Source organism: Peromyscus maniculatus, chromosome 8 (genome assembly GCF_049852395.1).
Source record: "Peromyscus maniculatus bairdii isolate BWxNUB_F1_BW_parent chromosome 8, HU_Pman_BW_mat_3.1, whole genome shotgun sequence".
Classification (NCBI taxonomy): domain Eukaryota; kingdom Metazoa; phylum Chordata; class Mammalia; order Rodentia; family Cricetidae; genus Peromyscus; species Peromyscus maniculatus.
In genome coordinates, this window is record NC_134859.1 from 100,923,865 (window position 1) to 100,937,566 (window position 13,702).

The 13,702-nt window shown below is 48.9% G+C and overlaps 1 protein-coding gene across 5 annotated transcripts in view; it reads right to left on the reverse strand.

Moving 5' to 3' along the window:
- Window positions 1-13,702, reverse strand: part of Slc39a11 (solute carrier family 39 member 11) — a 441,489-nt gene that overhangs the window by 300,916 nt on the left and 126,871 nt on the right. For all 5 annotated transcript variants that reach the window (XM_076543667.1, XM_015993764.3, XM_006970449.4 and 2 more), the window contains exon 4: window positions 5,575-5,733. In XM_076543667.1, the coding sequence (XP_076399782.1) occupies window positions 5,575-5,733 (159 nt within the window). The remainder of the gene's footprint in view (window positions 1-5,574; window positions 5,734-13,702) is intronic.

Consider the following 13,702-nt stretch of genomic DNA (forward strand, 5'->3'; position numbering starts at 1 on the left):
AATAGGATGGTTGAGCTGGAATAGGGAGGGAGGGGAATACAATAAAAGAGATACCATGATAGAGAGAGACATCATGGGGATAGAGAGAAACCCGGTGTTTGGGAAGTTGCCAGGAATCCCCAAGGATGACCCCAGCCTGGGATACTAGCAATAGTGGAGAGGGAGCCTGAACTGAACTGGTGTACCCCAGTGATCAAATTGGTGAATATCCTAACTGTCATCACAGAACTTTTCTCCAGTGACTGATGGAAGCAGATGCAGAGATCCAGTCAATCACTAGACAGAGCTCCAGGAGTCCAGTCAAAGAGAGAGAAGAGGGATTCTATGAGCAAGTGCATCAGGATCATGATGGGGAAACCTGTAGGGACAACCAAACCAAACTAGAGGGAACTCATGAAAGTTGGATCAATGGCTGTGGAGCCTGCATGGGACTGGACTAGGCCCTCTGCATGGTGAGACAGTTGTGTAGCTTGATCTGCTTGAGAAGCCCCCTGTCGATAGGATCAAAATCAATCTCTGGTGCATGAGCAGACTTTGTGGAGCCTACTGCCTGTGCTGGGACACCTCGTGCAGCCTTGAGGCAGGGGGAAGGGCTTGGCCTTGCCTCTACTGAATGTGCCTCCACATGGGAGGCCTTGCCTTCTTGTGGGAGGGAATTGGGGGTGGGTTGGGAGAGAAGCCTGGGAGGATGGGAGGAAGAAAGAGGGGGATCTTTGGTGTGTAAAATGAATGAAAATTTTTTCTTAATAAAAAAAAAATAGAGAGCCGGGTGGTGGTGGCGCACGCCTTTAATCCTAGCACTCGGGAGGCAGAGCCAGGCGGATCTCTGTGAGTTCGAGGCCAGCCTGGGCTACCAAGTGAGCTCCAGGAAAGGCGCAAAGCTACGCAGAGAAACCCTGTCTCGAAAAACCAAAAAAAAAAAAAAAAAAAAAAAAAAAAAAATATATATATATATATATATATATATATATATATATATATATATATATATATATATAATAGAATAAGCCTCTAAAATTTAAGAAAAAGAAAGGAAGGAAGGAAGGAAGGAAGGAAGAAAGGAAGGAAGGAAGGAAGGAAGGAAGGAAGGAAGGAAGGAAGGAAGGGAGAAAGAAAGAAAGAAAAATTAAAAGAAGTGGCTGAATTACTGTGGTACCAGAGGAGCCTTGGACCAAACTGAGTGCTGTTCTTGTAAGAGAAAATCTGGACATCTGGAGACACCAGGAAGGGTCACCTACACAGAGGAGGACCCCATGAGGACTCAGAGAGAACATGGCAATCCAATAGCAAAGGAAAGGGACCTCTGAACTAACCAGCCCTGGGGACGCTGCACATTTAGACTTCCAGCCTCCAAGGAAGGAAGTTTATTACAGCAGCAGAAACAAACTCATATAGATATGCAGACAGGTAACCAAGAGGTCCGCTTGCAAAGCTATGTCCTTCCTTGGCCTGGGACTATGAAGTCCACCCCTACATACCAGACTTTCCCAGTAGCACAACCACATCCCTATCAGGAAGGACCAGCCACTGCTGGAGAGGCTCCAACCAGACTAGCTAAATGCCAAGGATATGCCAGGCCTCACAGAGAGAGACGGGACTCCACATCTCAAACCTCCAGGAGAGATAAGGAAGAATGAGATGGGAAGTCTGAGGGAGAAGTGTGGTGATATATTGTGTCCCCCAAAATATTGTGCACCCCAATAAACTTATCTGGGGTCAGAGAACAGAACAGCCACTAGATATAGAGGCCAGAAAATGGTGGCACACACACTTTTAATCCTATCACTTGGGAGGCAGAGATCCATCTGGATCTCTGTGAGTTTAAAGCCACACTGGAAACAGCCAGGCATGGTGACTCACGCCTTTAATCCCAGGAAGTGATGGCAGGAAGGTTTATAAGGCATGAGGACCAGGAACTAGAGCTGGTTAAGCTTTTAGGCTTTGGAGCAGCAGTTCAGCTGAGATTCATTCTGGATGAGGACTCAGAGGCTTCCAGTCTGAGGAAAGAGGATCAGTTGAGGAATTGGCAAGGTGAGGTGGCTGTGGCTTGTTCTGCTTCTCTGATCCTCCAGCGTTCACCCCAATACCCAGCTCCAGGTTTGTTTTTATTAATAAGACCTTCTAAGATTTGTGCAACAGAGAGGAGCACATCTCACTTCCCTGTAGCTCCAATCAGGCTACCCCACGGCACCAGCTTCATCCCGCACACTTGTGAGCCGTGCACACACAAGGCTCTCTTTTCTCTCTCGTTCTCTGCAGATTAGAATGAAGAATGGTAGCGGTGGAGAAAATCCAGAAAGGAGAGAGATGCATGCAAACACTCCTCTGGTAGTCACAGCCCTTCCTTGCAACATGTCACTTCGGACATTGATCATGTGTGGTTCCAGGACGCAGCTCCTGCCCACCAGAAAGCGATGCCAGCACAAGTGTGTTGTGTCTGTTCCAGTCGGGTTTTTACCAACACTGTCGTCTTAGCCATCACAATGAGAGACGACAGACGCGGTGTGACTGGGAACTCGGTTAAATCCAGGAGGGAGCTGATCTCCCTCCACTCCCACCCAGAGCCTGCTCAGGAGGGACTTAGGCCAAGTTTTCTCAGACAGGAGAAAACCACGGAGAGCCACGGAGAGCCACGGAGAGCCACGAGCAACTGCTACTTCTTCTTCCCACTGCAGCCTCTTACGTAGTCTCCCTAAGATGCCAGACACCAAAAGGAGAAGGGAGGGAGGGGGGAGCACACTTCTCCTCAGGGTGAGTGTGCCAAGACAGAAGCAAGCTGAAGAAAAAGCAGGCAGCACCAACACAGGCAGTGTTACCATGTGTTTTTTCAGAACACTGAAAACAAGATTCCAGTCCCAGGCATACATGGGCATGCTTGGGAAAGTACAGCGTAGACCAGCCCACAGCAAGGACTTTCTGGTCTCCTCTTCCCCCTGCTCCTTCCAGGGCCAGCTACTGCCTGCTCTGACTCTGTGGTAAGGTTCAGTGAATTAAAAACTGAAGCAGCCTCAGCTGAATGTACCCCCCAAGCCCTCCCCCAGCCTCGAAAGTGGTTGGCTCACAAATTCCAGGAGCAATAAACTTTCAGGGAATCGAGTCTTGCTGCCCTGGGAAGGTCCACTCCCTGTGCTCAATCGATACCAGATAACCACAGGGACTCTGTATCAAAGCGCATCAATTCCCACTCCACACGGCACCCGCATGGCCCTTTTCAGGTCCAGGAAGCAAATTACCAGTGACACAAGAAGAAAACCGTTAGCCGGCTTCGCAGTGCAGGGCAGCAGGCCGCCTCTGAGCACGACTCTGTGGACATTTGTATTCAGGAGCTGGGGCAATTAGAAACAAAGCCTGCCGATTTATGAGACCTTCTGAGACGTGTTCCCCTTCTCACATTAACAGTGGCAATTAATTTCTTCTCCAGTGTGCCAGAACAGATGTTTACTGAATCTTCTGCCAATGAGCAAGGTCTGGGCCCCGACAGTTGGGTGTCTCTTTCTCGACCCTTCCCCAACCCCACCCCACAACATTTAGCCTCCACTCCAGAGCCATTTCCAATTTTCTATATTATCCATCGGGAGCTCGCCCCTGGGAGCGTCTCCTTATCTAAAGCATGTCTTAAAACAAACATGAACCAAAGGTGGACAACATCAACAAAAAAACATGTAGCTCAGAACAAACTGGCCAGTGACTATTTACACGGCCCAGAGAAATGCCCTCTGCTCAGGCAGCTGGTCAAATACACCAGGTACTCAGCCTGATGTCTACCATTCCCATCTCTCCCTAGTCCCAGGGATGAAGACCAGTCGTGACAGGAAGGGCCCTTAATGAGAGAGACTGGCTCAGGAGCCTGGGTGGCTCCGGTGAGCACGCAGGATGGGAGGCCAAGTGCAGGCTGTACAGAGCCACAGAGCCACTTCCATCCACTGCCTGGGAGCTCGGGCCCCTGCATTCACGGCCTTCCTGCCGGGATGAGTAGCGAATCTCCCAATGAGAAGTTTACACATAGCTAGATGGGTTTAAGGGCAGAAGCTGCAGCTCTGTATGACGGCCTCTAAAAGCCACCAGCACAGTTAGTCAGCAAGGAAGGAAACGTCCAGGGGGCAGAAACAGGCACCGTCATTCAAGCTTCCAGCGAAAGGAGACGGGCTGACAGATGGTGCTTCCTTAGGACGTTATCACAGTCATCCATGCAGCCAGCATCCATGCAGCCAGCATCCATGCAGCCAGCACAGCCAACTGGCCCGGGGAACGTGCTTCGGTGTGTCTGCCCGGCCAGTGAGAAGCCTTGCAAAGGCCCCAGGGCCCGCCCAGCAGTCTAGGTCCCGGGAGGTCGTTCTCTCCTGTCTCTAGTTGGTAATTTAAGGTGAGACAGGCATGGCTGCTCAGGCCAGAAATCCCAGCAGCTGGGAGGTAAAGCAGGAAGACTGTAAGTTCAAGGCTAGCCTGGGCTACATAGAGAGACACTGGAGGGAGAGGAGAGGGAGAGGGAGAGAGAGAGGAGAGAGAGAGGGGGGGAGATAGAAAAAGAGGGAGGGAAGGAGAGAGAGAAAGGAAGAGAGAGAGAAAAGGTAGGAGGGAGAATGAACAGAAGGAGAGATGGAAATGGGAAAAGCAGAGGGGGTGGAGAGGGAGTATGCACACAGGAGAGCCTTCACCAGTGTCCTGGGGCAAACATCCCCTGGCCCCAACAGCTCCATGACCTAACAGAAGAAACAATCTCATTCTCTCCCTATACCTCTCCCCTTTCTGGTGATCAGGGAATCCAGGCACCAACATGGAGGTACTTCTGCCCACCTCTAAGATGTACTGGGTATGTATGTGGTACGTGGACCTGACACACATCCCACCCTGTGACTGGCATCAGCCCTTTGCCCCCTGCCAACATCATGCACTGTGGTAACGAGAGTTTAGCCAAAGGCTTCTTCGGGCTGCCATCACACAGCCTGGCCTTGGCTCTCTGCTCGGCCAAGCAGTTCACGCCAGGAAGAGATGCCCAAACCACCTGCCTGATTTCCATCAGAGCTCAACAGCCCTAGTTCCCCCCATGCCGATGCTTTTATTGCTGTTGTTATCTTACAGTCCCCAGAGGGTAGGGAGGAAATCGGGAGCTGAGAGACATATGGCCACAGACGTCAGAAGGGAACCCCAAGACCCCCCACCCGCCTGCCACTTCCTCTTAACCTGAGTAGATGTGACCACCTAGTAGGTGTGTTGTCATCTCCCTGAAGACTCACTCAGCTCTTGAGGCCCAGACCAGGATCAGAAGCCCCTCCCCCACCAGGTTCCGGTTGCTCATGGATACACACATGTGACACACCACATCACCTACAACTTACATATCTGACATTCAAAATCTGAACTTAGCAAGATGTGACCAGGGAGTGGTCAGTCATGTTAACAACAAGCGCTGCCTCTATGGAAGGAATCGCCGTTCACTTCCTCTAGTGCCTTGTCTGTTAAGAATCCACCAGCTCCCTGAGGTAAGAATGGATCCATCAGGGCAAAACAGAACTGAACCTACTGCCCAGAGCCAGATGGCTCCTGAGCAACAGCCCAGAGGAAGGCGATACTCACCAAGTGAGGCATCAGGACGTCAGCCAGGTAGACAAAAGCGGCTCCCAGGGTGAAGCCAACAGCCACTGGGAAGAAAGCAAAGGCACCAAAGCCCCCTGAGGACGTGGCCATCTCAACCGCTGGTGCTAGCAGAGACCAATAGGAAGCCGCCAACATGACCTGCAGAAACCACAGGGAGCAAGTCGTTAACCAACTGTCTTAGGGAGGGTTTCTATGGCTGCGACTAAACACCATGACCAAAACCCAAGTTGGGGAGGAAAGGGTTTATTTGACTTAATTTCCACATTGTAGGCCACCAATGAAGGAAGTCAGGACAGGAACTCAAACAAAGCAGGATCTGGAGGCGGGAGCTGATGCAGAGGCCATGGAGGAGTGCTACTTACTGGCTTGTTCCTCATGGCTTGCTCAGCCTGCTTTCTTATAGAACTCAGGACCACCAGCCGGCATGGTACCACCTACAATGGGCTGAGCCTTCTCCCATTGATCATTAATTGAGAAAATGCCTTGTAGTTGGATCTCATGGAGGCATTTGCTCAACTGGGGCTCCTTCCTCTCTGATGACTCCAGCTTGTGTCAAATTGACACACAAAATGAGCCAGTATACTGACCCATAGGCTTTTGGGGGTGGTAGGCCCCATAAGATGGGGACACTATAAGAGGGACTCTCATTAACCAACCCATAATGCCTTCTGAGGAAGAAAACCAACCCATAATGCCCTCTGAGGAGTGGGGAACCAAATCATAAAGCCTTGGGGAGGGGCAACTCATAAGGCCTTGGGGATGGGGGAGGCAATGCATAAGGCCTTCCCATGGCGCCTCATCATTCCCTCTGCCATAAATAAGCCATACAATTACACATTTGTTAGGCCTTTTATCTCAGGTGGTAGCTACTATCTCAACCAAAAGACTACCCCCAAAACTCACCAAAGTCCCTCCCAGAATTCATGTTTTATGAACCTAACCTGAGGAAGGTGAAGCCACTGGTAAGTGGTCCATGCTTTTGTAAACAGCCCCTCACTCATGCTCCTGTAAGCATGGACTCATTGGCCCAACAACAGCAAAGGCATGAAAATAGAGGAGGGCTAGCTGAGAATGGGATCAGTGGGAATGGGGGGGCCATAGAGGGTAAGGGAATGAATATGATTAAAAAACATAACATATTTGTGTGAGAATGTCATCATGAGACCTGTTGCTATGCATAATATAATTAATGCATGCTAATAAGAACATATAAAAACAAGAGACCCAGCTAGGGGCAGGACAGAGTTGGTCCGAAAGGATGGAGTCCAGTTTGCTGCTATCTAGCCTCTGCCATGGGAGTTCTTATCCAAGAGCGATTTTTGCACTTTATGGGACAGGAGACAATGCCAAGCAAAAGAGTCACTTGAGTTGTCACACTGAGAGTGGAACAGGGCCTATATCTAGTGATAAACATCCTACAATACACATCACAGCCCCTGTCAACCAAGAGACATCTGGCCCCAGATGTGAGTCCTAAGGCTGCTGAGCAATGCTGCTCTAATCCAAAGCTTCCGACACAAACTGCTCATTGCTACGTAGACGCCACTGCATTAGGACGTGGCTGGCTGGTTATCATAGAGCCCTTCCTCGTGTTGATCTGATGTGTGTCTCCCCTCCGTGTTTGCCTCTTCACCCTTTGCCTGCTCTCCGCACATCAAGAAAGGTGGGCCTTCCCCTCGTGCCATGTGACAGGTTTGAAATGTTTGAAGGTGCCAGTATGTCAGTGTCAGACCAGTCTCTTCAGTGTCCTCGTCTCTAAAAATGAAGAGGGAAGCTAATATCTATTGATCAGCAGCCATTTCTAGCCACCAAGGTTGACATTTGATATCATGTCTTGACATCACAACCCCAGGAGGCAGATGTTTTCTCCGTTGTTATTTGTGGAACGAGAAATTGAATCTCAGGCTGGGGGTATGGGCTCAGTTACAAAACTGTTTCCTATGTAAGTATTAGTGTAGCTGGAGGGCTTCTCTCCAGGTCTCACCAAGCCCCTGCGGTCCCACAACCCACGTGTAAAATAATCACTCAGACGCTTATATTACTTATAAACTGTATGGCCGTGGCAGGCTTCTTGTTATCTACTTCTTCTATCTTAAATTAACCCATTTCTATTAATCTATAAGTTGCCACGTGGCTCGTGGCTTACCGGTACCTTACATCTTGCTTGTCATGGCGGCAGCTGGCAGGTCTCTCTGTCTCAGCCTTCCACTTCCCAGAATTCTCCTCTCTCCTTGTCCCGCCTATACTTCCTGTCTGGCTACTGGCCAATCAGTGTTTTTTTTTAATACAGAACGATATCCACAGCATATTAGAACCTAAGTGTGGCAGCCATGCTTGCGACCCCAGCTCTGAGAAGGTGGAGACAGATGGATCCCTGGTGGTTGCTGACCAGCCAGCCTAGACAAGTTGGCCAGCTCCAGGTTCCATGACAGACCCTATCTCGATAAACATAGTGGAAGGCCCTTGAGTAACAACACCAGAGTTGATCTCTAGCCTCCACAAGAGTGCACACATGTTGATGCACACCCACTTTGAGAGCTAATCTTGGTTGTCAATTTGACACACCTAGAAGAGGGAACCTCAACTGAGGAACAGCCATCAGAGTGGCCTGTAGGTATATGTCTGTGTGGTATTTTCTTGATTGATGTGAGAGAGCCCAGTCCCTTGTAGGCAGTGTCACCCCTGGGCAGGTAGTTCTAGGCTGGATAAGAAGGGTAGCTGAATGTGAGCCTTGAAACAAGCCAGTGAGCAGTGTTCCTCCATTATCTGCTTGAGTTCCTGCCTTGAGTTCCTGCCCTGATTTCCCTCTGTGGTGGGCTACGATCTAAGAGAAAATAAAGTTGTAAGATTAAAATAAACCCTTTTCCTCTCCAAGTGGCTTTTGGTCGGTGTTTTATCACACCAACAGGAAAGCAAACTGGGACACTCCCACACACAAATGCATATACCTAAGAAGGAAGGGAAGCTGAATCTTAAATACTAAAGCAGTTTGTTCCTTTTCACCCAGGCAATAAGTGGTGCATGCAGGGCACAGACCAAGCAGAACCACAATCAATTCAAGGACTAAAAGAGAAAAACGAGGCTGATCCAGAGGTCAACAGGCTCCATTTGACAAACTGTTCTCCGGAGTTGACCAAATTAACTAATTGCCTGTGGCTTTTTCATCTTACACATGCTGTGACATCTTCATGGCTAGAGTCCACCCACCACCTGTCGTAACAGTCACAGACGACATATAAAATGTTGAATGGATTTCTAAAATTTACTTAATTATGCTGCGTCATCCATCTCCAAAATAACACCCAGAGTGACAGAACCAGGCATTAGGACAGCAGGAAGAAAGAACAAGCTATGCAGGAGGCAGTGGATGCCCTTCTACCAGGCACTGCTGGCACAAAGCCACTTGCCCTGGAACCGATTCTCCCAGCAAAGGTCTTAACTACACCATGGAAATCTGCCTCTGCCTCTGGAGCTCCCAGAAAGGATGAAAATATGTCACCTTAACCACATCAGTGCAAAGAGTGACCAATTCAGTGCCATGAGTCCAGGCTGTCATAAAAGGTAACAAAAGGATCCAAGGACTCCCCACCCAGACTTCACTGCACTGGCTTTAGACCTCCACAGCCCATGTAAGCTCACCACCTGCACAGGGACAGACATGGAGACGTTCCTCATTCTCTTCTGTGAACTTGACCTAACCAGCAATCCATCCCCCACATAGCCCCCTCTTTAACAACTTCAAAACCATAAGACCCAGCCAGGCGGTGGTGGCACACGCCTGTAATCCAAGCACTTGGGAGGCAGAGGCAGGCGGATCTCTGTGAGTTCAAGGCCAGCCTGGGCTACAGAGTGAGTTCCAGGAAAGGCACAAAGCTACACAGAGAAACCCTGTCTCGAAAAACCAAAAAAAAAAAAAAAACCGTAAGACTCATGGAGTGCCACGTATCAGACCCTCCAAGACCTCTCTACACATTGTGAGGAGACAAAGCAACTCTACCAGCTTCACCTAAACTACTTCCCCAGCCCCTCTGCTCCTTCCCGTTACAACGCCTATCCCAACATCTGTTTCAACTTCCATCCCTCTGCATCTCTGGGTACCACCTGTTTTCTGCCTGCAATGGCTAATCTTGGTTGTCAATTTGACTGGGTCTGGAATCAACTAAAAGACAGCTCCTTGGCACTGCTGTGAGAGATTTCTTTGCTTACTTTATCTGGAGAGGAAAGACCTATCCTAAATGTGGGTGGCACTGCCCAGTATCAGCCCAGATGAAAAGAGATGAGGGGAGGGAAGCTTTGCTTCTTGCCTCCTTGCCTTCACTCTGCTGGTAAATTCATCTACGCTGTTGCTAAAGCATTCCTTCACCACCATTAGAACCAACTTCCCCAGGCTTCCAACGTAGACTGAATGCCAGAAGCTGTCCAGGAAATCGCTAGAATGTCAGCACCAGACTGGGGCTGCTAAGACATACAGCCACCTAGACTTAATGACCTCTGGATTATCAACCTCTCTAGCCAGTGTTAGACTGGCTAGAAAGGTGAGACATCTAATAAATCCACTTTAATATACATTTATTCTATTAGTTCTGTCCTCTAGAAGCTCTAGAGGACCACCACTATTAATACATGTCTCTGTGCATGAAAAACATGCCAAGTTCCCACAGATATATTATTCAATATGGGGCAGAGAGGCATGTTCTTGCTAAGATTGGTCTGGATGAAAATGACTCCCATAGACTCATAGGGAGGGACTAGTATTATTGGAGGTGTCACCCTGTTGGAGGTGTGGCCTTGTTGGAGGAAGTGTGTCATGGGGGTGGGATCTGAGTTTTCAGATGCTCAAGCCAGGTCCAGTGTCTCTGTCTCTCTGTCTCTCTTCTCTCTTCTCTTCTCTCCTCTTCTCTTCATATTCTCTCTCTCTTTCTCTCTCTCTCTCTCTCTCTCTCTCTCTCTCTCTCTCTCTCTCCCTCTCTCTCCCTCTCTCTCCCTCTCTCTCCCTCTCTCTCTCTCTCTCCCTGCTGATCCAGATATAGAACTCTCAGCTACCTCTCCAGCACCATGTCTACCTGCATGCTGCCATGTTTCCCACCATGATGACAATAGACTGACCATCTGAACTATAAGCAGCCTCAGTTAATGTTTTCCTTTATAAGAGCAGCTGTGGTCATGGTGTCTCTTCACAGCAATAGAACATTAAGACAGAAGGCCATGATGGACTCTGGGATGCTTGGAGTGGAAGAACATTCCAGTCAACATAGGTTGACCTTGCCATAGAAATCACTGTTCTTCACCCTTCTAGACAAATCTACATCCCTTCTGGGATTTCTTCATTTTTTTTATTTTCTTGCCAGCCTCCTGCTTTACATATAAACTGAGAAGTGGCAAAGGAACGATTTGTACATGCCACTGGGTTCTTGTCCAAAATGAGTGTGGTCCAAAGAAAAGCTATTTCAGGGGGCATGTGTGGTGGTCAAGATGGTCAAACCTGTGACTTTCTTATCCTCTGTGGCAGAAGAAATTCTGCCACACTGAGTTGGAGATGACCTTGGACATCAGATTGGGGCCAGTGTCATGCCATGAATTCTTACAAGGGTGTGAGAAGACTACAGCTGAAGAGGAAAGGTGGCATCAAACCACAGACTTGGTTTTATTTACATGAAATGTGAGATCTAGAAATCCACGGGGACAGAGCACATTGGGGTTGCTATCTGGGAGTGGAGGATGGGAAAGTTGCCCACTGTGAATGTTCTGAACACCATTGAATGGTCATCATTGTGTTGTGTAAATCTTACCACAACTTATTTAAAAAGTGAGGGTTCACCCAAGTAACTGTGAGGCCCCTATCTTGCACTGCTGCCCCCCCCCCAGAGGTGCGCTGAACTCTCTAGTCCCTTGTTGCAACTCTCTGTCTCCATCTGTGGCAACGCCAAGATCTACCTCAGCTGGCCTTTCTCCCGGGCATCTCTGACCCTTGGCTGGCAGTCCACGTTCATGACAACAAAATGCAGAATTTGGACTCAGAAACTTGGCTCTGGCACTTACTGGTGAGGTGGCCCCGGCAACCAACATGAGCCCTCTGCTGCTCAGTTTGGCCAACTGGCAGTGTTGCTACCAACCAGGGCTACTGGGAGAACATAGCAATGGAGCCACCATGCCAACCCAGGAGCTGGCAGGAGGCAGGTGTTATTTTGGATCCTCCCACTTCCCAACACTCAGCTCACTAAGCATGGTCATCCTTCCCCTGAATGGGCACAGCTCCCCTCTGGCCGGGCCCCTTATCCATCGCACTGGACTTGTTCTTTCACCCAAACTTTCAGGACTGTGCACAGGATCATCTCTGTGCGCTGCCACCACCCAGCAGAGCAGTCTTGGACAGAGGCTTGTTTAATATTTGTTGCCTAAACGAGTCCTCTGTCATCCCTGCTAATGAAGGGGAGCAGCGGGGGCGGAGAAACCAGAACGCATGATCAGGAAGTGATTCAACCCGCTTTGTGAGTCTGTTGCCTGCATTTTAAAGTGATTTTTTAACCTTCCAAATTAAGCAGCGCATAGGCTCACACTCAGATGCCTTCACTCCTCTGACAAACGCTGGCTGAGTAATTGTTTAAAATGAGGGAGTTTTTCAGGGGTAGGAAATCAGTATAAGACTTTGCAAAGCTTCATGGGTAACACACCAAGCAATCTACTGAGAGAACTCCCTTGGTGTTCAGAGGGAATGTAGGAGATTACTCAGGCCAAACTCTTTACTTAACAGAGAGGGTAAGCAATACTGAACTAGATGAAATACATTTCCCGAGGTCCCAGAGCAGAATGATGTCACACAAGGCCAACTGCCCCAGCCCCCAAGCAAGTTAGTATTATCCTCTAACCCTGCCATGACGCAGCCTTTTGTGAAACTCCGGAAACTTCTAAGTAAAGACAGAGTATACCCTGCCACTTCCCCTCATCAGTCAAAGGATCCTGGGATAACTGAGGGGGTGAAATTAGCATCAGCAACACGAAAGGTATCAGGTGTGGCAGGCACATGGCAAACACTTACACACTGTTGGTGGGGGTGCACACTAGCACAGCTGTCATAGAAAACAATGTGAAGGTTCCTTGAAAAGATTAAAACTAGAACCATCACGTGACACAGCAGTGTGGCTGGGGAGATACCTGAAGGACATAAAACGAGAATGTCAAAGTTCTGCTCATACCAGAACTACAGACCACTAATAAACAATGGAATACGTCTGTTGAGAACCTACGTCTGGGAGAGGAATGAGGCCTCATAAATTTATATCTTTAACAGCCCCTGAGTGCCCTAGACGTAGACGGGCAAACAGGCAATTAAGGAGTTTACAGTGTAATCCCCGCCCGGAAGCACACTTCGAGCTAGGGATTATAAAACTAAGCATGTACACGCTCAGCTCCACACCTTTCTCCCGGGTGACCTATGCCAAGTTCCCACCTTCCTCCAGGGTGACCTATGCCCCAAGAGAAGGCCCCATGTGACATATACCCCAGAGGGGATCCTAAAACACAAAAGGGACAAGAATAAGGAATAGGTGACACCCACAGCCTGGAGTCTTGGTTACTGTCACATTCCAGTGTGTTGTACTTGGAGAAATGTTCCCTTAACAATATCTGGTCCACAGTGGATGGTACTGTGTGGAAAGGTTACGGAGTCTTTAAAACATGGCGGCTTGGATCTGGATAGATGGCTTATCCCTAAGACAACTAGCTGTTCTTCCAAAGAACTAGGGTTGGATTCCCAGCACCCACATGATGGCTCACATGGTCTACACCTCCAGCCCCAGGATATCTGCCACGCTCTTCTGGCCTCCTCTGGCACTGGATATACATGGCGCATAGATATACATAGAGGCAAAACATCCAAACACATAAAATAAAAACAAAGGATTTAGAGATAAAAAATAAAAATTTAAAGATGAAGCCTGGTGTGGTGGTTTGAAAGAAAATGGCCCCAAAGGAAGTGACACAATTAAGAAGTATGGCATTGTTGGAGGAAGTGTGTCTCTGCGGGGGGGCGGGCTCTAAGGTCTTTTTCTCAAGCTTCCCTCAGTGTGACAGTCAGTCGACTTCCTGCTGCCTTCTGGTCAAGATGAAG